The sequence below is a fragment of the Botryllus schlosseri genome, chromosome 4, assembly GCF_051294905.1.
Source record: "Botryllus schlosseri isolate E-star chromosome 4, Bs_hap1, whole genome shotgun sequence".
Lineage (NCBI taxonomy): Eukaryota > Metazoa > Chordata > Ascidiacea > Stolidobranchia > Styelidae > Botryllus > Botryllus schlosseri.
In genome coordinates this window covers 18,876,374-18,900,262 of record NC_137239.1, presented here as the reverse complement: position 1 = coordinate 18,900,262, position 23,889 = coordinate 18,876,374, and the positions used below count along the sequence as shown (strand labels likewise).

General features: G+C 41.6%; 2 protein-coding genes across 4 annotated transcripts in view; both read left to right on the top strand.

Moving 5' to 3' along the window:
* The window catches only part of LOC145437257 (single-strand DNA endonuclease ASTE1-like), a 533,921-nt gene that overhangs the window by 418,190 nt on the left and 91,842 nt on the right, over positions 1 to 23,889 (top strand). The gene's annotated exons all lie outside the window — the stretch shown is intronic.
* On the top strand, positions 386 to 23,608 carry LOC145437259 (single-strand DNA endonuclease ASTE1-like). Its single transcript, XM_080314453.1, has 6 exons — positions 386 to 1,650; positions 1,901 to 1,999; positions 13,909 to 14,036; positions 14,660 to 14,847; positions 15,966 to 16,121; positions 20,968 to 23,608. Exons 1-6 carry the CDS (start codon positions 1,505 to 1,507, stop codon positions 22,042 to 22,044), a joined length of 1,794 nt encoding a protein of 597 aa, XP_080170579.1. The 5' UTR covers positions 386 to 1,504; the 3' UTR covers positions 22,045 to 23,608.

The following is a 23,889-nucleotide window of genomic DNA, read 5'->3' as shown; positions in this document are numbered from 1 at the left end:
TCAATATCATCGGGAATTGCATGTAAATTGAGATCAATTTTTATCCTCTCTCTGCTCACGTAAACACATTTACCGGTAGAGCTGAGTTAGGTGCAATGGTCCCTCTAAGCTGCGCACGTGCGCAGTGCTGACACGGTCTCTGCGCACAGAAAATCTACGTTGCGCACAACAAATCCGGAGTTATTACTTTTTTTAGTCGTTACGCACTGTTGTCCAAGGGTCAGCGCAGTGAGTTGTTGAGTGTGCGCAGACTCATCAAAACTTAAAGCGAACATTGTGAGGTTTCTTGGAAACTGTAGGGCCCGTTACCAATAATTAAACATATTAGGGCGGGCGAACCCGTTGGTATGACCTCGTTGCATGATGTTATTTCGTGATTCCCTGTCTGCAATATCAAAAAATATAGAATCGCTCAACGGGGATATCGCCCAACAGGAATATCCCTGTCGCCCAATCGTACTAAACTAAAAGACGCACACGATTTCAGATTGGTATTTCTTCACTGACATATAATTTTTCCCTGCCAGATGTAATTCGTCTTCTGGGGTTCAGATTGCCAAGACAGGAACATTCGGTGTCAGTCATTTAGGCGCCCATGGACAATTAAACCTATATGTATTTTGAAGGCTATATGTAACGAAGTTTTCGGTGTGAATTTGCTCCGAATACTCATTTAGGATATGTCCTATCACCACATCATCTACTGCGAAGCCATTTTTCTCCAGCGCCCCCCATACCGCCCCCCTGAGCCCAGCGCCCCCCATATCGCCCCCTGAGCGTTTCCGCCCCCCTTCAACATCGCCAGCGCCCCCTGGGGGGCGCTGGGGGCAAGGTTAAGAACCACTGATTTAAACCATCGTTATGTTTTATTTGACGAGTATAAAACTTCAAATCTTTGTCCGGTGTATGTACAATTCATACGTATACTACATAGATAGGCCTACTTCTCGCCAAGCAGCAACGGTCAAACTGCGTTTAACTATAGGCATAACCAAACATCAATACATAAGTTACTATTTCGAACTAGGGAGAGTGGTGATTATTATCTTGCTGCGATGTAGTGGCGTTTGGAGTGTATTGATAACCTGATATGCAACATGGCTTACACTGTTATAACAATCACACAACAATGTAAGCTACATCGAATATATATTTACTACGCAAAGCTAATATTTCTGACGTAACAATGAGCAGTGGCGTTTGAAAATCAACCGCTTGCGCTATCAATAACCTGGTATAATATCTCTTCCTTGTTCACGAATGTTCGGTTTCGTCATATTCACTGTACAAATAAAAAGTAATCGTTCTTTCACGAAGAAATCGATTAGATATGTGAAGTAGTCGATTACGATTACGATTACTTTGGATTTTTTTTCTAAAGTAATCGATTGCGATTACGATTACTGGAAAATGCAGTAATCGGCGTAATCGATTGCGATTACTAATCGCGATTACCCCATTTCTGCACTCAATATCGCTTGTTATATAGATTTACCAGTAAAGCATGGGCATAAGGTCTTTAAATCGTCTCATTCATCAGTATGAAGTCAAACTGTTACATGACTTGGAACTATGCGATTCTACGGTGATCATCGATGGCTCCGAACTCCTGTATCATTTCTATTTTGACTGCGTGAAAGACAGCGGAAGGTTGGTACGACACCAGTATCTATCTCTATATCGGGCGATCGCTGCAATTTAATTCGCAAGGTTGCTCTAATTATTTTACCACTCAAACTGTTCTCATCCCGACAAACAAATGATCCGCTATGAAATGCTTGCACACTTCGCACCCGTGTTATTAGGCTACTCTTCCCTGCTCCTAATTCGATACTTGAATCACAAATATATTTTTCAAAAATGGATCACAGGCTATATACGGCGATATATTTTCTTACAGGTGTGGAGGCGAGTATTCAGATCTGCGAAGAGTCATCAACAGATTTTTCGATACATTGGTCAATCGTTGCAACGTCCGATGCTACGTCATTTTTGATGAGTGAGAATTATATATGCAATACGCGAACTCTGTACACTTGATATTTACCGTCGTTGGTGACGATTTGGGGGGAAATTATTCTTTCTGATGCCGGAACATATTTCGCGCGTCGGGGCCTTCATTTATTGACAAATATCGTATTAGAATAGGGTCAAATACAAACCAATTTCTGTTGGTCGGAATCGGATTGACGTGTGTTTATTGGTTAGATTCATATGACCATTATGGAAACATCTTAAGAGTGTGACACTATATAAAATCTATGAACTGCATCGCATATAATACGTAGAATAAAGCACGCCACACTTCAGTAAGCAGTTTCTGAAGGCTAGCTTTACACCTATATTTTGGATTTTGTAGAGTACAGAAAGTATTGTGCGGATGGATTTATACTACTTTTACGAACTAGAATGCTACTACAAACAGGCAATATATGAGGGAAACGAATTGGGTTTTGGAAACTACGCCTATGGCGTATTTAATCATTGTCCCTTAGTAGCAAAGATGCATTGCCTTCAATTTGAGGAGGGTTGGTTTGATTATGTTCACAATAAGGACAGTAGCTATGTTCACAACAAAGTCAGTCCACCGTTAAGAGTCATTGTGGTTGGGGGTGAGGGTCCCAATGATACTATCCCCCAACCCTAAGGACCCAAACCGTAATGATACTAACTAACCCCTAACCCTAATGACCCTCACCCCAGCCCTAAGGAGCCTAAACCATAGGGCTACCAAATAGTCATATTAAACTGTCCGTGTCCATTTCCTAATCTACTTTCTCATATCGTCTTACTATACGCATCGAAATAGCTATAGTGGTCTCGTACTGAATAGTTACTGGGAGTTGTCATGGTCATGGTCATGGCCATTAATATTAGCAATTTCACATATTACTATCAAATAATTATCCTTTCTCAGCCCATGTGATCAGATCCGCCGGTAGAGTTGACGGAGGGGTATTTTCTAAAATTAAGGGCAAGTTATAAATGATGATGCATATTCGGGTGGGCCAATTGTTATTAGTCACTTGATTGTTGCTTGCTGTTATTTCTTGATCTCACCGCAAGATTTTCGGTATGACAAGAACTTATTTCGTGAGGAGCACACGATATTGGGCGCATCCTTTTCCTCCACTATTCGCATCCGTACTCTGGGGCTCAGATTGCAAACGGGGGTACTATATTAAATTCGATAATGAAGACGCATTGAATCGCGCGTGGCGCGAAGAAATTTCGACATCAATTAAATCTCTAGAAAATTCGGAAGTCAATTTGCAAATTCAATTTTCATGTCGACGCCCGCCAACACGTACTTATTGAATTGCGTGTGCACGGCCGTAGGTTGCCCACCCCTGCCCTAATCCACAACTTCAATGACCAAAACCCCACCCTAAGGATCCTCACCTAACTTCAATGACACAATAACCCTTACCCGTGGATTGAGTTTATTGTGAACATAGCGACTGAACTTATTTTGAACATTATCGCACCAACCCTGTAGTGCAATTTCGAAAACTGTCTCAAGTGATTGATGCCTATGGACCAGGGGTGTGCAATCTTTTCGGCTCGCGGGCCGCATTCAACATCTGAATCCATTCGCGGGCCGCACTATATTAAATAAGCATTGTTAGCTAAAGCGCAATATTATTATGTACTTATATGGGAACCGGTGAATTATGGACATGATATCTCTACGTATGTATTTAAAACAAATCAAACAATAATTTAATGATAGCGCACACGCGTCAGACACATCGACAAGATTTTTCAAGCGGGTCAGGGGTCATCCTCAATAACCAATTTGGCAAACTTTGGGATGAAGGGCGGATATGCCTATTCTTAGAAGCGGCTGTAAATTTGAATCAGAGGAACGATCTCTATACATAGATTCGGTGATTGTTTTTTTTTGTACCTCCTGGAAGACAAGGCTGAGAGCATCATAACCATGTTACCTAAAATACGCGCTTCTACGATACATAGCCTAGCTAATATAAATATAAAATACTTCTACACATATGGAGAAGATATCAATACCTAACACACCCGCGAGGCGGTGTCCCGAATACGGTAACAAAAGTAATTAAATTACTGGAGTTGTCAATTTTAAACCGCACTCGTGATCCGAATTATGTTATTTCCGTTTTGAATTTTTGTGATGTTTACCAACTGAAACTTTTGAGAATGCGTGGGCCTTGAGATCATGCTACTACGTCAGCAATAAAAGAATAAAATATATCAAGAAAAAATATTGCCAAGTCGCTGCAACAATTACAGTTCAGTACGCATTATATTTTCTCTGGGCTTTCGCGGGCCGCACAAAACGGTGCTCCGGGCCGCAGTTTGCCACCCCTGCTATAGACCAAGGGCGGGCAACTTCTCCAGTCGACGGGCCGGATATAGGAAAATTTAGTACTTGGCGGGTCGGATTGCTGAATCGATACATTATTCGCCCATTTATCCACGTATTGAAGGAATAAATCGTTGTTAATGAATGTATTTTAACGATAGCAATGTCACTTCAATGCCATTTCTCGCCGATAATGACTAAAGCAATGTGGATTTGAGAACAGCATTGTCATACAGGCGCCACTATTACTATAGATAACTAACCTACGGATGGATAGCCAACAGCCGTCGTCACGCTTGCTTGCTCGGAGGAAAATACTGCTCAGCAATCTGAACTCAACGTAATTGCCAATCCCATAGCTGACGACCCGAGCGCTCAAATTGAATAAAGTTGATCTTATTTGAACGCTACTGTCGCACTGATTCCGAAAATATACATTCAAATCCGATCGGGGCAATGGAACTGCCTCGAAATACACCTCAAAGTCTGAAAATTGGCATTGTTCTGAACAATCGAGGACACGCAAGGGTTATTGTTATGGTCATTGTGGTGCGTCCATGCAATTGTCTGGAACAATGCCGATTTTCAGACTTTGAACGCTATTTCGGGCTGGTTCTTTTGCCTTGATGAAAGTTTAATGTATATTTTCGGAATCAGTGCGACAGTAGCTTTCTAATAAGATCAACTGTGTTAAATTTGAGCGCTCGGGTCGTCAGCTATGGGATTGGCAATTACGTTGAGTTCAGATTGCTGAGCAGTATTTTCCTCCGAGCAAGCAAGCGTGACGACGGCTGTTGGCTATCTATCTATAGATAACTAACCTACGGATAGATGGGCAGCACGAGAGTCACGGTCGAGTGATGCGACAACGGCAGATTTGTTGTCGCTTCATAGCATGAAACGGGAGCGTAATTGCTAATCCCATAGATGACGACCCGAGCGCTCAAATTAAATAAAGTTGATCTTATTTGAAAGCTACAGTCGCGCTGATTCTGATAATATACATTAAATTTTCATCAAGGCAATGGAACCACCCCGAAATAGCCGTCAAAATATGAAAATCGGCATTGTTCTAAACAATCGCAATCACGCACGGACCGTTGTTATGGTCATTGTGCTGCGCCGTTGCAATTGTTTTAGAACAATGCCGATTTTCATATTTTGAAGGCTATTTCGGGGTGGTTCCATTGCCTTGATGAAAATTTAATGTATATTATCAGAATCAGCGCGACTGTAGCTTTCAAATAAGATCAACTTTATTTAATTTGAGCGCTCGGGTCGTCATCTATGGGATTAGCAATTACGCTCCCGTCTCATGCTATGAAGCGACAACAAATCTGCCGTTGTCGCATCACTCGAGCGTGACTCTCGTGCTGCCCATCTATCCGTAGGTTAGTTATCTATAATCTATCCGTAGGTTAGTTATCTATACTATTACTGCGTTTCCATGCACGGCCGATGGGCCCATTTTCGAGAGATTCGGCCAACGAACGAGAGAATTTTGTTGCGCATGCACAGATTGCACACCCACGTCGGCCGACTCGTCGGCCATCGAGTGAATCCTTCGGCTTAGCCTTTCGGCCATGCTTGCGCTGTGTCTTGGATTAGCGAATTGGTATTAGCTACTTACAATACACTTTCCGTAACAAATTAACTATGGCTGCACTCCGGACGGATCTTTAACGCCTTGAAAAACCCGGAATTTAATTATGATTGCAATGAATTTAGTAGTACCGGTACTGCTACGAATTACCCGTAGGCTACCGAAATCTTCGCGATCTGATCATATACGCTGCTGCCACAATTCGAGGGTTTGTGTTCTGGTGCATGGGTACAATACAAACTATACCGCTTGACCACAAACTAGTTGAACTTATTCACATTCCCCTTGTAAGCAAATCATCAACAGGACACTTGAAGTTCATGTCTGAATCATGACGACGAAACAGTAGTACCGGTAGATTACTGGGCAAGTTACTACTCTGCGTTCGAAATTATTGGACCACGATATCCCATATCTATATCCCCCACATACTAAGATATGCCACCAATTTTCATCTTTTTTCCATTTCATTTTATCTTCTGTTAGTTTTAAGCAATTGGTTCATCATGACCATTTTACATGTTGGATGGATTTAGGCCTACGTGTTCAAGGTCAAAGCGTGTTGTTAGACTGAATGACCGCTACAAGTCATCTCGGCTCATTCCTACCGAGTCATTTAACGCAATCTTGTGATTAATATGAAATGATTACATAAAGTAAGCCAAAAACGTCATTGCGATCGCTTCGCCCACCTAGTTCGGCCAAGTCACGGTCTGATTACACCTGGTCATGGAAACACGGCCGACATGTACAACGCATGCGTCATGGCCTTTCGGCCGACCGTCGGCCTAGCATGGAAACGAGATATATGTCTGCTTCTCTCATCAATTAAAACACGGCGCGATCCTTAAGGGGGCACTTCTCTTTAGAAATAATTTTTTTGTGTTTTTTTTTCTTCATCGATCTAGAACGGAAATTTCACGCTCTTTCCAAATATGTCATTATTTTTATGATATTCCAACTCCTTCTTATCCAAAAATAGTTTCTTTTGGGGACCATTTTATAAAAAAAAAAGAATTACAGCCCAATTTTTGCTGCAGTCGTGTTCATTCTAATCCAACATTCGCCTTTGTGGGGGGAAATAGCGCCATCTGGTGAAATCTATGCTGTAGAGCTCGAAATGAGTGTTCTAGTATAGTTCTACCCAGTCTGCCTTCATATACTTGGAAGGGTTGCCAGATTGGCCCTTTTGGGGCCAAATTCCGCAAATTTGGCCCTTTTTAGAGGCAGTTGGCCCCCAAAATTTAATTTGGCCCCTTGGCCCTTTATTTTCAATATTTGGCCCTCTTTGGAAGCAGTTGAGACATACCATAAAACTAGCTATTCAAATAAATGTATCTCGCAAATTGAGCTGACAATGTTTTTGCCAATGGGCAATTCCCTGCACAGACAACCGATGCTCCCACCACTACCTCTTCAAATCTTCTGAAATTTGGTACACGCACAGATGAGCTAATTCCAAACAGGATGAACTTTATTTCATGAAAATTGGACTTTGGGGTCAAAAGTTACGTCACTTTGAAAATTGACAATTTTCTGCTCATTTCGGGTCTGCAATTTCAGGTTTTATCAATGCAATATTCAAGAAGGTGTAGCTAGATGATAGACGACAGTTGAGATACGGCACTTGGATTTATTTGAAGCTTGTCTGACCGTCTATATTTTCAAGTGAAATTTAATGCCCTGTAGGTTAAGGTCAAAGGTTAAATTGAGGGGGAATTTGCTCAATGGTCTAAAATCAGTCAGGCGTTACACGATTTAGACTGCGGATTGCTCAAAAACATATTAAAATATTTTGGAAAATAGGATCTTAAATGAAAGTTTGCTTCAAGAAGACTTCGTTCATAGCTGTTTGATTTTGGCTTTTAGACCGTAAAGTGATGAAATTGCAGTTTCAAGAGCACACTTCATTTTCACATGGAAATGCTGTAGTAGTAGGGTGTTTTCGGACATCTATTCCGGGGTGCGTGTGGACATCATGTCTGGGGTGTGTTCCGGCATCACGTCTTGGGTCTGTTAGGACTGTGTTGCCATTCGAACATCGTGTCTGGGGCGAGTTCGGACTGTTTTGTCCCTCGGACATCGTGTATGAGGGGGGTGTTCAGACACCATGCCGGGCGTGTGTTAGGACTGTGATGTCACTCTGACATAGTATCTGGGATATGTTTGTGTTGCGCCAGACATGACTCAGACCTGATATCTGCGCACTAATTTTATCCGGACATGCTCCGGAGCTGATACCTGCCCACTAAATACCCCCAGGCATGGTCCGAACCGGATATATGCGCGCTTAATGGACACATATATGCGACAGACGTGATACCCGCGTCCTAAACGACGCGTTTTTGCTGATATCTGCGATAGCTGGGTATATCCACAGTAGTGGTAGCTGAGTATATTCACATTCACAGCAGAGATAGCTGAGTACATCCAAAGCTATCACTACTGTGGTTATACTCAGCTATCACTGCTGTAGATATACCCAGCTATCGCAGATATCAGCAAAAACCGCAAATATAGAGGTCATATATAGGCCAAATGTCGTTTAGGACATGGGTATCACGTCTGACGCATGTATGTGTCCATTAAGCCCGCAGATATTAGGTCCGGACTATGCCTGGGGGGTATTTGGTGCGCAGGTATCAGCTACGACACACGTCCAGATTAAAGTAGTGGGCAGATATCAGGTCTGAGGCATGTTTGGCGTATCACAGACATATCCCAGACACGATGTCCGAGTAGAAAACACAGTCCGGACACACCCCAGGCATGATGTCCGAACACCTTCCAGACACGATGTCCGAATGACAACACAGTCCGAGCTCACCACAGATATCATGGCTCGGGTGTGTTCTGACTGTTTTGCAACGCGGACATCCTATCGGTGGTGAGCTCGGATTGTGTTGTCATTCGGACATCGTGTCTGGAAGGTGTTCGGACATCATGCCTGGGCTGTGTCCAGACTGTATTTGCTACTCGGACATCGTGTCTGGAATATGTTTGTGATACGCCTACATGCCTCAGACCTGATACCTGCCCACTATTTTAATCTGAACATGTATCGTAGCTGATACCTGCGCACCAAATACCCCCAGGCATAGTCCGGACCTGATTTCTGCGCGCTTAATGGACACATACATGCGTCAGACGTGATACCCACGTCCTAAACGACATTTGGTCTATATATGACCTCTATATTTGCGGTTTTTGCTGATATCTGCGATAGCTGGGTATATCTACAGCAGTGATAGCTGAGTATAACCACAGTAGTGATAGCTTTGGATGTACTCAGCTATCTCTACTGTGACTGTGGATATACTCAGCCACCACTACTGTGGATATACCCAGCTATCGCAGATATCAGCAAAAACGCGTCGTTTAGGACACGGGTATCACGTCTGACGCATATCTGTGTCCATTAAGCGCGCATATATCCGGTTCGGACCATGTCTGGGGGTATTTAGTGGGCAGGTATCAGCTCCGGAGCATGTCCGGATAAAATAAGTGCGCAGATATCAGGTCTGAGTCATGTCTGGCGCAACACAAACAGATCCCAGATACTATGTCAGCGAGTGACAACACAGTCCTAACACACGCCAGACATGGTGTCTGAACACCCCCCTCATACACGATGTCCGAGGGACAAAACAGTCCGAACTCGCCCCAGACACGATGTTCGAATGGCAACACAGTCCTAACAGACCCAAGACGTGATGTCCACACGCACCCCAGAATAGATGTCCGAAAACACCCTACTACTACAGCATTTCCATGTGAAAATGAAGTGTGCTCTTGAAACTGCAATTTCATCACTTTACGGTCTAAAAGCCAAAATCAAACAGCTATGAACGAAGTCTTCTTGAAGCAAACTTTCATTTAAGATCCTATTTTCCAAAATATTTTAATATGTTTTTGAGCAATCCGCAGTCTAAATCGTGTAACGCCTGACTGATTTTAGACCATTGACCAAATTCCCCCTCAATTTAACCTTCGACCTTAACCTAAAGGGCATTAAATTTCACTTGGAAATATAGACGATCAGACAAGATTCAAATAAATCCAAGTGCCGTATCTCAACTGTCGTCTAACATCTAGCTACACCTTCTTTAATATTGCATTGATAAAACCTGAAATTGCAGACCCGAAATGAGCAGAAAATTGTCAATTTTCAAAGTGACGTAACTTTTGACCCCAAAGTCCAATTTTCATGAAATAGAGTTCATCCTGTTTGGAATTAGCTCATCTGTGCGTGTACCAAATTTCAAGAGATTTGAAGAGGTAGTGGTGGGAACATCGGTTGTCTGTGCAGGGAATTGCCCCAATGTCAAAGATTCAGTGGAAACACAGTAGAAGATGAAGATTTGGATTTGTTTTCGTAGAATGTAGACTGTGTTGAAATTGTAAACACAGATTTGGGAACAGGTGGACGAAAAATCATCGAACATGGCTTGAAGCTAAGTAGCAGAAATAGTACTTATTAATTGTAGAAATTTCAAAGAAAAAAAACTTCAACATAACCGGAGAGTTTTTCGTGAAAAACCTAAAACTTAAGTAAATAAGTTGGATAAGTTTCAACTGTAAAGAAACTATTATCTCAATTTTAAATTAAATTCATAAAATTTAATTACTCTCATATTACTGCACAAAATGTTTTCTTTTACGATTTTATATTCAGTTGGAAACGGCTTGAAATAATAGCAGTTATTATGGTTGGATCCAGTGTAATAGCAGTTATTATGGTTGGATCCAGTGTAGTTGTAAGTTGTTGATTTGGTGTCCTAATATAAGACTGAACTAATATAAGACTGAACAATTTGGCCCCTTTTCCGGCGCTGTTTGGCCCTTTTTTCTCGAAAGATGTCTGGCAACCCTGATACTTGGCTGCTTCACAGATGCAGTAAGCAGGCGAGTTGAGGCTGTTTTTTTTCATTTATTTTTTTATTTGTTGACTGATAACTGACAATATGGGGTAGTATTTATTGTTTGCTTATAAATAAGTGTTCTAGCATGTCTGCTTTCATATACTTGGCTGCTTCATTGATTCAGTACCAAGGAAATGGTCCAGATGGAGGTTGTGTGTTGTCCTATTTCATCTTTTTTTATTCATTGACTGCTGACTGACAATATTGGGTAGTATGTATTGTTTTTTGATAACTGTCTTGGATTGGTTTTCATTTCTAGCTATCAATATGCCTAGAATGAGTCGATCAAGGAAATTTAGAGTTTTAGAAGAATCTTTGAAATGGAAAGATGCATTGGTGGATTAACCAAAACCCAAAATGAGTCATTCGTTGCGACCATAGGGCCAAGGTGCCTGAAGAAAAGGTACTTAGGAACTATGGCAGTAAAACGTGCTGTAGCTATGTCCTTACTGAACTGGAATATTGGATGCAGTGTATACTTGAGTGTTCTTGAAAGCCTAAACTTGCCAGTGAACACGTTCAGAAAAATGGAACTGGTTTGAAGCGAAAAAAAAGACAGACTGCATCTCGACGCTCTCTCGCTGTGAAAAATTTAAAGAGTTCAAGAGTCCTTAGACACATCAGACTATGTGCCTGGCGGCTATTAATGCTCAGGTTGTGTTATATATGGTTCAATGTGTGATGCAAATCAACTAATGTGGCCATTGATGTCATGATCAGTGTTCATATCCTTGTTTTTCGAAGTTATTGTAGTTTTATTTTTTTAAACGCGTTATTCTCAAAATATACTTTTTCTGCTCAAAAATTGTATCTGCTCGGCACCTGCTTGTCCGATTCATCTGAAATTTTGCACAAATGATGGTTAGGGTACGTACAATAAAATAATGGAGCGTTTTCTCAAAATTTTGTCCATGAAAATTTTTACAGGGGAAAGAATCTTGAAAAAAATGAAAATTTAGGGTTCGCTGACAAAAATTTAATAAATTTTGTTTGAAAACCTTTATTTGAAAATCCCTCCATTATTTTGTAGATATATACCTGTACTATTACTACAACAATATTTGAAGGAAAATCTTGACAGACTTTTGAGTTTTTAGGATTTTTAATATGCGTGTTCAATATTTTCATGTTTTTTTTGAGTAAGTGTACCGGTGGATTACATGCTCATGGTACAACATAAAGACCATATTCGGAAAGGAAATTTCCTGCCCTTTCCAGCAATGTATGAATCATGGGGCTCGCATCTACCTTTAGGAATTTATGACTACAAACGTGAACACCTAAAAAATCCATTTTAAAGAGAAGTGCCCCCTTAATTGAGATTCCAAGGCGTTCGTTAAGCCCGGTACCCTAAATTAACCAAGATAATAATTCATCAGGGTTGAGTACATCGTAAATGCCACTATTGCAAGTCTTCTCGCTTCGACGAACTTACGCGTAATCTCCACTATCGCACGCAGCGCACACACGTAGGGGAGATGTGGTACCGATGGATCAAGAATTGGAAAATTATCGCTGGCCCCAAAATGTTCAGCCGAAAACAGCAGATCTTTTACTGGCTCAGCACTTTGATACAAGCTCTACCTATCGCTTTCGTATACATGAATATACGTCTTTTCAAAAAATATTTATGAACGTTCATAATTTATTGCTCGAACGTATTATCGGTCCTCACCCGGTGGGTCCAATGGCACACGACTAGGGCTGGGCAAAATCGAGTACCTGAGTGATTCGATTCTGAATCACGTAAAATGCTTCGAGTCGAGTCGAGTAATCGAGTATCACTCATTATGACGTCATAGCAGAATATTATTTGTCAAAGTTCAAATATGTACCTTTTAAGCGACCACAAAGAATATAATGCCTGTTATCCATCATATTAAGGATACTTTGTTATTTTTTTCGACCATACCGATTTCATTGCACTTGGTGACAATATTTTGGGATGATCATGACTTCGGAAATGTGCTATTTCCAGTAACGTTCGTAGCTTTGTACTTCATGTTTCGTATGCTACGATACGGCCAATCAAGGTTCCAAGGCTTCAACAGTGAAATTAGCATAAACTCGTTGATCGTTGATAAACTCCTCGTTGATAAATCAACTTTCAGTGGTGAGGAGTGTATAATTTCAGTACTCGAAAAAATCGTCTTTTACTACTCGACTCGAATCATTAAAATTAATACTCGATTCAGATTCGAGTACTCGAATCATTGTGCCCAGCCCTACACACGACCCGGGGACCTATGACATATATTCCCTAAAAAACTCAGATGTGACAACTTTTCTTGCTAATCTAAGCTACAGCAAGCCAAATGAGAATGTTTGGTCGCAACCGTCAAAAAATAGAACAAATATTAACTCGAACTTATAAATTTGAGGATACATTCATATTGCCCGAAAATCGACAGTGTGACTTCCAAATACCTCGTTATAGCGATAAAACATCATATGCAACTTTTTTGACTTGAAAACTGACAAATTTTTACATGAAAAAACATTATTTTCACGAAATCTGGATCTATGAAGAATTACAGTAGTTACATCACGCCCTATGATATAATTAATTAAAATCTGTTGTAGGACAACGAAAGATACTTTCCTACTTAGCATGCCAAGAATATAGAAAGAGCGTTCAACAGCAGCAGTTGTTGGCTGGCAGCACTGAAGTTGTCCGTACACTGCTGGTGACACACCGTGCTGCTTCATTCTGACAATGTCGTCTACATCACAATTTTCTATGCGCTTCTTGTTATAAGAACTAATGCTCACACAGTCTTGCTTCAGTTAGGATATTGTGGTGAGTTGAGCATAACACCATAATTTATGTCAAGTTGTCAACCTATTGGTTTCATTTGACCGTTTGTGATTCACAATGAGCAGACAATGAGCCGTCTAGGCCTAAGTAGGCTACAACTGTAAAATGTCAAATGATAAGATCATCCATATAGCCTTTATATTTTTTGACCTAACGCTACTGTTTTGATGAAATTTAACATGTCAAAAAATCGCCCTAATGATTATATAACTATATTCAGGTTCAAGTCGAAGGATAATATATCGCGATATCTGGAAAGATGCACGTTGAAACTTGAGGGTACCAGGGCTGTTGTCGACGGCAAGGATGCCACGGAGGATTGGATCAGAGCGCACCCTGTAGTGGGAAGTATGTTTCATTCTTACAATACAATTCTAGAGTCAATGCTATATCTATATAAGTGCAAAACTCGACTGCTCGATCGCAAACCGAGGCTACACTGACCTGTGCTTGGGACGACTCCAGCGATAAGTTGACACAAACGCCACTTTCCAATGGATAAACTTGTGCAAACATTCGCCTTCATGAACGGATTGCATAAAAATCCATCTTAGAACTAAACCATTTGACTAAGTAGTGGCTAGTGTATATACAGGACGACTTCATCACTACCCTCTGGGACCGAAATTCACAACAAACACACTCTTTCCGTATCGAATAAGCTCAGGATTACGCGATTCCTGGACTCAAGACTAATGTATCTCCTACTCTTATCCCGTGCTTTGTGACCCCAATAGGTCCACGGACCCCTGGTTAAGAACCAATGAAGTTTTAATCGACTATTTATAGACAAGACAGAGTATAAGCGATTTTGGATTAACCGTATCCTTGTCCATTGGCCAACTCTGTCCATTGCCAATTACCTACAGGGAATTAGTGAAGACAACGGACAGCTTGTAACTGCGAGTCGATGCAAGTCACAGCTGAAGATTTGTAATTACAATTGATGTGCTTTTGCAACGTTATTTCAGAGGACGTTTTAAAGCAAACTCTCCGTGAATTGAGTGTTCCCTACGTTGTCGTTGCTGGTGACGGAGATTCTATTGCTGCTGCCATAGCGAATGAGCTGGATGGCTATGTACTTGCGAGTGACACCAATTTTTGCGTGTATGATTTACCCAAAGGATTTCTCCCGATTTCAGACTTTCGCTGGGAAAATGTAAGTGTAATAATACAGTAACCACGGAAACTGCGAAATATAAAGTTGACCTTATATTTTATATCCCGTTCATTTAGACCAGTGGCTTTTAACCTGTGTTCCATGGAACAATAGGGCTCCCTGATCCAGTTTCAGGGGTTATGGAGGTTAAGGCAGACACCCAACTCAAAATGTAATTTCTTATGATACACCCGTCTAGCCGGCATTGGTTGCAGGCAATTAGGCCCCATCAGTAGTCGAATTGTGACCGTTGTGGAGGTACGTCGTGTCTATTGGCGTACACAGAGGGTTTGTCATCTGTTAGACTATAGGGCAATCTGAAAAACGGAAGATTTTGACCTAAAAAATCAAAATTTTGACATTTTTTGTCCTTAAAAATCTTAATTTTGACCAAATTTGACGTAACCCATGCAAATTTGGTGTTTTCCCACATAATGTTCGAATTTTACTACTTATCTTTATTTCTAGTTGGAACTGTCTGTCCATACGAAGTAGTTTGGCCTGAAAAAACTTCTTTGCCTCAAAAACTGACAAAGTTTTACATGAGAAAACATTATTTTAACGAAATCTGGCCCTAAGAAGAATTCCAGTAGTTACATTAGGCATTATGGTAGGAATGATTAGAGTTTCTTGTAGTACAACGAAAGATACTTTCCTACATTCTCGGGTAGAAAGTGTCTGTCCTTACTATATGTAGCTTGCCAAGAATGGAGAAAGAACGTTCAACGGCATAAGATGTTGGCTGACAACACTGAAGATGTGCGTACACTGCTGGTGACACACCGTGTTGTTACTTCATTCTGACAATGGTTTCCACATCACAATTTTTCGCAGTCTTGCTTCAGTTAGGATATTGCGGTACGTTGAGCATAGCACCCAATTTTGACTTAATTTTGACTTTTTTCGACATGTTAAAAAAATCGACCTAGTTATGACAATAATATGATCTTGATAATGTTAAAGTCGTTTTACGAAAGTACCAGAGTAATCTGGCAAAAGTTCCACATTACATATTCCTGACTCAAACAATGAAATTATGGAACAAATGTCAACTCATATAAATAGCGAAAGCGCAGTGAATCCACGGAAAGATTACCAAAATGTAACCACTCCTACAGGTCACGGGGAGATGCCCATGCAAGGTCTTCTGCCGCCAAGGACTGGAGAGCGCATTTCGCCTTCCCCCGAATGCGATTTCCTTCCTGAAACCAATATGGAGCAATCAAGGTGGATTGAACGTCGATTTCAGACCGGTTATTCGTGCTATTTCAACGGTAGGTTTAGTAACTACAATCTTGTGACATTCGATACCATCTAACGCAGTGGTTCTCAACCTCCGATCCGCCAAACATATTAGAATTTACAATATATCTGTTAAAAAAGGCAAGAAGTCGGACCCTCGTCCACTTAAAAAGAAAACGTCAAATGTGAATTGATATAAAAATATTATTTTTCCTGCTATCGTATTATAGAGCTGGGATCTTAAACCGGGTGTATCGTACACCCTAGGGCAGGCCGGGCAACTTCTCCGGTCGGCGGGCCGGATTTAGGAAAATGAAGCGCCGGCGAGCCGGATTACAGAATATATGCATTCATCGCGTATTTGTTCACCTATACAAGGAATAAATCGTATTAAATGTAAACTTTAAGTTTAAAGCATAGAGACCCAAAACAGTATTTAATGAATTTATTAACAGTGGCCGTTGAAGCCAATCGGAAATCTGTGGTCGGTCGGAGTTGTCAACAAGTTCTTTGAGCTCTGGCTGCATGTCGTATAGCAACCATTGGTTAATACTGCACGAGAACATCAGCCTTGTCTCGTTAATGCTTATCGTCGTAAATGTATGTAGACTCTAACAGGTCAAGATAGTTTCATGTCCATCTTTCTCATGCTGGCAAACTTGGATTCATTCTGTGACGCATAAAATTTGTCAATACTTTCAGAATAGAAACCAGGGATATATATCCCTGATAGAAACTATCTGCGGGCCGGCCAAAATCCCTTTGCGGGCCGTATGTTGCCCGTCCCTGCCCTAGGGCGTACCAAAACTTTTAAATGGTGTACTATTCGAATGGGGTGTACTGGGGTGTACCATATCCGCAATACAGCGGATCTATGACTAGCTATCACAATTAATAGGCAAGTTTATGCTTTAGAACAGATTGACCGGATTCGCAATATCGTAAAATGCTCATATCAAATGTATGCAACTAGTAAATTACATTCTTTTTCTGATGTCATAAGCAAATGATTCCCCTCATCATTTAACTGTTGGTAACGGACTTGTTGGTTTTGGATTAGACCAGTGTGCAGTTAACATGTGTCCAGCTTGCGATATATGTCTGTAATGGTTCTCAGAAAACCGATGGGATTGCTCAGACATGCTGAGTCGGTTCTTCGTGCAAGATACTTAAAATAACAGTTTACTAAATTGCGGGGGCGTAGACAGCGGGCCTAGGGGGTCGAGTTTGAGAACCACTGTGTTGGATGGTGGTGCTGTAACCTCGAGTCCTGATTATAGTATGTAGGAGTTCCTATACATTACAGTCTTGCTAATTCTTATTGCGATTGAGCAAGGGCATGCTGCCGTAAAATATTATTTGTACAGCCGTCTACAACATGGCTATGTCTACACATAATTAAATTAGCGTGTGTCAATATGCAATTTGAATTTACGAATTCGTTCCCAATGCGTTGAGAGATTTTAATCCTTCCTAAAAACTGCCTTCACGATTAGCGCGATTCGGGGTGACTTGGATTTTTTCGATTTCAATACAATAGTGTGCTTGCAATGTGACCCCCACTGTACAAATGCGAACCACAGAGGAAAACGATGCACCCCATAAAGTTAGAATAGCGTGCGTCTCACGACTGAAGGTTTCTCTGGTACGTGTGGGCGATTCAAATGTATCACGACAATGGTTTAGAGCAGTGGTTGCCAATTTTTTTGTGTTCATTCCCCACTTCAGATTTATTCCGAGCCTTCATTCCCCACCAGGACCGTAACAGCACTTTGTCAGCCCTACCAAAAAACGTTGGTCTGGCGCCCCTAGAACCTTCTCAGCCACGCTGAGCCTGTACGCTTTTTCCGTGCAACTTATCAGCTACATTGGGTCTACTGTTTAATGCGTCGCCATATTGCTACCAAACGCGCGAAGCGCGAAAAATTTATATAATTCGTATTTTAATCGGCCAATATGATCGGGAATTGCATATATTTTGCTATCAATTTTTAGCCCCTCTCTGCTCACGTAATCAGATTTACCGGTAGAGCTGAGTGAGGTGTGTTGGAAAAGGTAGGACCCCTAAATAAGAATTGAACATCTTCGGGCGGACCCGTTCCCCGTTGGTATATTGACTTCGTTACATTATGCTATTTCGTGACCTCCTATATCTGCTATGTCTAAAGACATGGAAGTCGCCAAAACTAAAAGGCACACACGATTTCAAATTGGCATTGCTTTACTGGCAAATAATTTTTCCCTGCGGGATGGCATTTGTCCTGTGGGGCTCAGATCGCCACGACAGCAACATTCGGCGCCAGCCATACAGCCAATTAAACATATATGTATATTGTATATATATCGAAGTTTTGGGTCACCACGAGGGCATTCCATCTCGGCCGAGGTCTTCTCGCTGACTGCTGATCGTTCTGGCACACTTCTCGGAGTTGTATGTTACATGGCCTATAACTGCATATGCCTTGGTGCGTCGTAGCGCAGTAATAGCCCACGCCGAAGACTCCATTTCTATAAAGTCTACGTATTATCGTGGGGGAAGAGTACCGAATAATCAGATATTCAGCAATATTAAATCGCGCATCCATCGTGAAAATTTTTTGAAAAAGTGGCATAAATTTAAAAAAAATACTTCAATTTATGTTAATTTTCGAAATAATTTTGGGCCCCTTCGAGCTCGAAATTGAGGGGTTGGGGTGCGGAAGTTACGGTCCTGTTCCCCACTACCCAGCACTCTTGTAATCACAGAGCAGCTATTTGCTGGTTTGACTACACAAGACACACAACCACACCAGTACGAAAGACAATCGCCTATAACTGCAACATAAAACGTTTCGTGAACCGATCCCGGTAACGCTCAAAATTTCACGAAAACGTTATTTCATGTCAAAATAGTCGTGCTGGATGTGTTTGTGACGCCATCATTGGCCACCCAGAGTCAAAAATGAGGTTTTGTGAACAACACGCAATATAATTTTCGATGCGTACATCCTAGAGCTGTTAACTGGTAACGGTAATTGCGCATGTGTCTCCGTGAATATGTAGACTGTCCTGTATATAATTTTAAACAAATGGGTCTATTCCCCACCAGAAACCATTGAATTCCCCACCAGTGGGAATTCCCCACCGTTTGGGAACCACTGGTCTAGAGCAGTGGTTCTCAACCTTTTTCACCTCGCGGACCGGTAAAACTTTAAAAAATATCTGGCGGACCGGTGCACTCTGAAAATTGAAATGAAGCCAAAATGTAAAGTATGCAACCGTTTTTTGCAATTATATGGTGCTGGAGAGTGACATTTAAAGGGTTTTGATCGTAATTAATTATCTTTATGACAGCAACCATGCGATTTTATGGTAGTCAGTCTGCTGACTCGAAGTAAAATTGCCTTATCCAGATAAACGTGCAGTTTACAGTTTACACTCTTTCGCGCCGAAAGCCGTGGGTTTAAACGACCACGCCAACTCGAACCAAGCACCTTACCGTGCTACCTTGCTCATTGCCCACTTCCATCAGACGCATACGCTACTCTGGCAACTGTACGAATACACTGTGTGCCGCAGGAAAACACCTTGCAGCAACTATACCGGCCATCCGGAAATCCGGGCCGCAAAAGCACTTCGTTAGCCCATGCACCCCCAGAAAACGTTGGTCTTGGTCCCCCACAGGAAGATAAGCCAAACTTCCGGGGGATTCACCCACACACCCTACCTATAGCTCGGTGGATGTTTTCACCTGTACTTGTGAGCACATTCATTCTACTCGATGTAAGCAGAGAGTTTATGTAGCTTAATCTCGGCAATACCGAATATTATCAATCATTCATGACTGAATCGGTTTTCTCGCTGCCGAATTTTTGGCACACACTTCGGAGTTCCGTGTTAGCCTATACTTCATTAGGGGTTGGTACGTCGTGGTGCGGTAATGGCTGACGCCGAAATGCCGAAAGAAATTGAAAATGTTGGAAAAAGTTTCAGAAAAATACGCCATGATTTAGGTTCATTTGCAAGATAATATTCGGCACTTTTTAAGCTCGACCCCTCTCCAATTGGGCGGTTTCGGGTGCCCCAGTTACGGTCCAACACAAAATGAATGAATCGAAAACGAATGATCGCTCAAACTGCGTTGTTTAGCGATGAGTCAGCTCGTACCTGTTCTGTACTTGTCGCTCGTCAAATAACACGTCTTGAACTTTAAGTCAAATCGAACATGTTACAAGCCCTAATGATACCTCACGAACTTCTGAATTATTTTAAAATTTGATGTTTTATTTATTCTATCATTGGACAAGCCTTCAACATTACATCTTGAAATTGAAGTTGAAAATTGCAATATACCTCGCGGACCGGCAGGAATGTCGTCGCGGACCGGCACCGGTCCGCGGACCGGCGGTTGAGAACCACTGGTCTAGAGGATACATTTCCATTTCTTCATAGGCAAAAAAATTTTCTGGTCTAGTAGAAAGTAGTTTCACGATGATCAACAATATGATTTTTTTCATTGATTTCAATACTATCTAAATCGTTTCGGTTAATATCCCAGCCTAGCCTAGGTTCAGGTGCAATTCGACCAAGCATTATCAACAGACAAGGTTTATTATAGTCAGCATCAAATAAATCACCTTTCCGTAACCATATCTTTCAAATATATATAACGTGAAGTTATATTGTGTCATTTTGTGTAGATGAATTCCCTGATTTACGAAACTATAGACGTAGCAAGCTGGCATTTTGATTTGAGATATTGTGACGCAATTTATGTTAAGGAAATCATTGTGCAAGGAATTATTTTCTTGCTGTATAGCTGTTTAGTACGATTGAATCTGGCTATGTCCCCGATCAAGATGACGATGATGATGATGATGCAACGTAATTAATTTCCAGGGTACACTAGCTCACCGTAATCAGCAACGAGAGGGGAATTGGAGATCGCAGCAATACGCCAATGCGCTGGAGTTATTACTAACTTGGCTGGGAAGGAACTATAGAAACGATGACAGCGTTATTCGATTTTTGAGGCAACATGTTCGAAATCTGCCTGAAGACGAGCTCAAAACCTGTATCGATAAGTACCGAAATCTACCGAATGTCGCAGCCTATATCGACGACTTGGCGCATGGCGGCCACAGATTTAGTGAAGGAAAAAAGTGTTTTCATACACTTGGTACTCCACCGGTTCTGACGGATTTCATGCCGATAGTCCCGGATGATCAAGACCGACTATCATGTAACAAAATTTCTTCCTCTATCAGGCACGCCATGTATCAGGTAAATCTCGTGAAAGATTTTGGAGAGGAGCAAGGGTTCGATACTTACCCCGTGGTGGTGACGGATCGTGAAGGTGACCAATACGTATCAGAAATGTTATCTGTGACAATCGATAGGCCAAAAATGAAGGCGCTGCAACTGGGTTTGGAAGATGATATGCACATGGATCAACCGAATATCAATAACATAATGGAACAGAGGCAAATATTCCTTTTTGGTGTCTTACTGAGAGGAGAAAATGATGGGATCATCAAGGCTTTTGGTGACAAAATGAAGTTGCTAGCTGCAGTATTCAGGTACTGGAGCACATCCAGCGAAGACGAGGAACGTCACGTTAGAGAAGCAATCAAAGCACTTGCGTTCACAATTTGTGCAACCTATTACGCGACAGCTGTGCCTTCTGAGATCGCGAAAATGCCGCAAACCTCCTTCGACAAACGAGCTCTGCACAGCTCATCTCAATGGCTATGCTGCATGAAGGATGCGATGTCGTTGAACATTTTTCTTGGCGAGCCCTTAGAATGCCCCCTGATAGGGAGAGTCTTCTCTGGCATTCTTTACCAAAAGGCTTTCGCATATTTCCTCGTAAACGACGATCTTGCTCTGGATTGCAGGGCTTCCTCTCCGTTTTCTGATGACATGGCTCGCGATGAGTTCGAAAATTTGCTGATGATTGCGCCAGTTTTGGGTTAAACTACACTTAAAGCTGACGAATATAAGTGTTTTGGAAATGATTGTGATGAGATGCGAGAAAAGCGGATACCAAGAAATATGTATGTCCAAGATCAAACGAGAAGCGAAATGAAGAGCACGCGCAGAAGGCATGAATCGTGGACATTTATTTCATTTCATTAATAAGTATTTCTGTATGTTCGTTTGTTGTTTCATTGATAGTTCCATTGATTCAAAACAACACATGATTTCCATACAATGTAAAGATAGATAGATAGCGGTTTCTCTGGCATCCTTTACCAAAGGGCTTTCTACTGCTTCCTCGGAAACGACAATCTTGACCACGCGACTGCCTCGCTGGCTCAGGACGTGTTCGGAAATTTTCGGCGGATTGCGTCAGACATGCCAACCACAAAGCTGTCGAGCAAGCGTCCCGGAAATTCTTGTAATTGTTAGAAAAGTGGTTGTCAACCGGTGTAACACGGACTGCTCCGGGGTGCCGCTAGAAACTGAGGTAAATAAGAGCGACCACGTAGCAAAAATTATGGAATTCAATTATTAATGTGCCATTGTCGGTGGTTCTATACCAGGGTTCGATCTATATCTTCGGTTTTAGGCTTCCCCGCTCTTCTTCATTAGGCTCCCTGGAATCGTCCTTGGTCAATAAGCTGCGGTTTTACGAGTATCTATATGAAATAGAGGGGGTGCAGACAACGCAGTTCTATGAAATTTGTCTGACGCGCACGATTACAAATTGGGGTGTATTATAGGGATGGTGTGAACCTCATGACGTCACGTCATATTGCTAATTCCAACCCTACATTTCAGTGAAGTTATAGCTTATATTAATGTGCAGTGTACACTATGCGTAGCGACGACTCGGGCCACATAGTACTGTAATCCTGAAGTACATACTGTCTTTTTAAATGCCGCCAAATGTAGCAACTGGGGCAATCAAATGAGATAAAAATCTCATGAAATCAATATGTTCCGTCGCTTTGCCAACAATTTCGACGAGAACTTGCAAGGGAATATAAGCTTACGTGTTTACGGTCTAGGCCAGACTGCGTTGATATTGAGCATATAGTGTAAACGGGTTTTTATACTTCCTACCGATATTACCCTATTAGCCAACACCCCAATCGCACGGATTTGGTTTTTATCATACAATAAACATACGAAATCGAGATTGACCCCGTACGGTTTCGTTTGTGAACGCGAACCTCTTAATTTGTGAGGTACACACACAGAACGCGAACGTGAACCGCTGAAAGGTTCAGGTTCGTGTGAACGTGAACCTTTTTGATAGGTTCTGTGTGATCGCGAACGTGAACCTCATGACGTCGCGTCGTCATATTGCTAATTTCAACCCTACATTTCAGTAAAATGATGTATAAATGTACACTAGTGGTGTTCAAAAATGACTTTTTTCTCAAATTGTTCTGGCTACTTGATAAAATTGTTAGGTTACCTAATTAAAGCCTGTACACCAAATTTGGTTTAATTCCAACTAGTAGCCGCATTGCTACAGGAGAAAAAAGTTTTTTTTATATATTATATAAAAATAAATGAAAATATTTAAAAATTTTCTCTTCACTTCATGAAATTGTTAGGTTGTCCATAGAAACGATGCTCATTTTTTTAGCGGTCTAGAGGAACAGCAGTAAACCTCTCCCCGTGACACTTGTGACGAGCCCTGTGGCATTACACCACAGCACTATGTGCCACAAGCGCCCGTAATAGGGCCCTTTGTGTCGTTGGACACAAAGCACCCGTAAGGTGGCTTCCGTTTTCTACTTTTTTCGTCTTAGTTTTGTCAAGGTTCAAACGGTCGGCACAAGCAGGCTTTAGAGGGGCGCCCGCGGT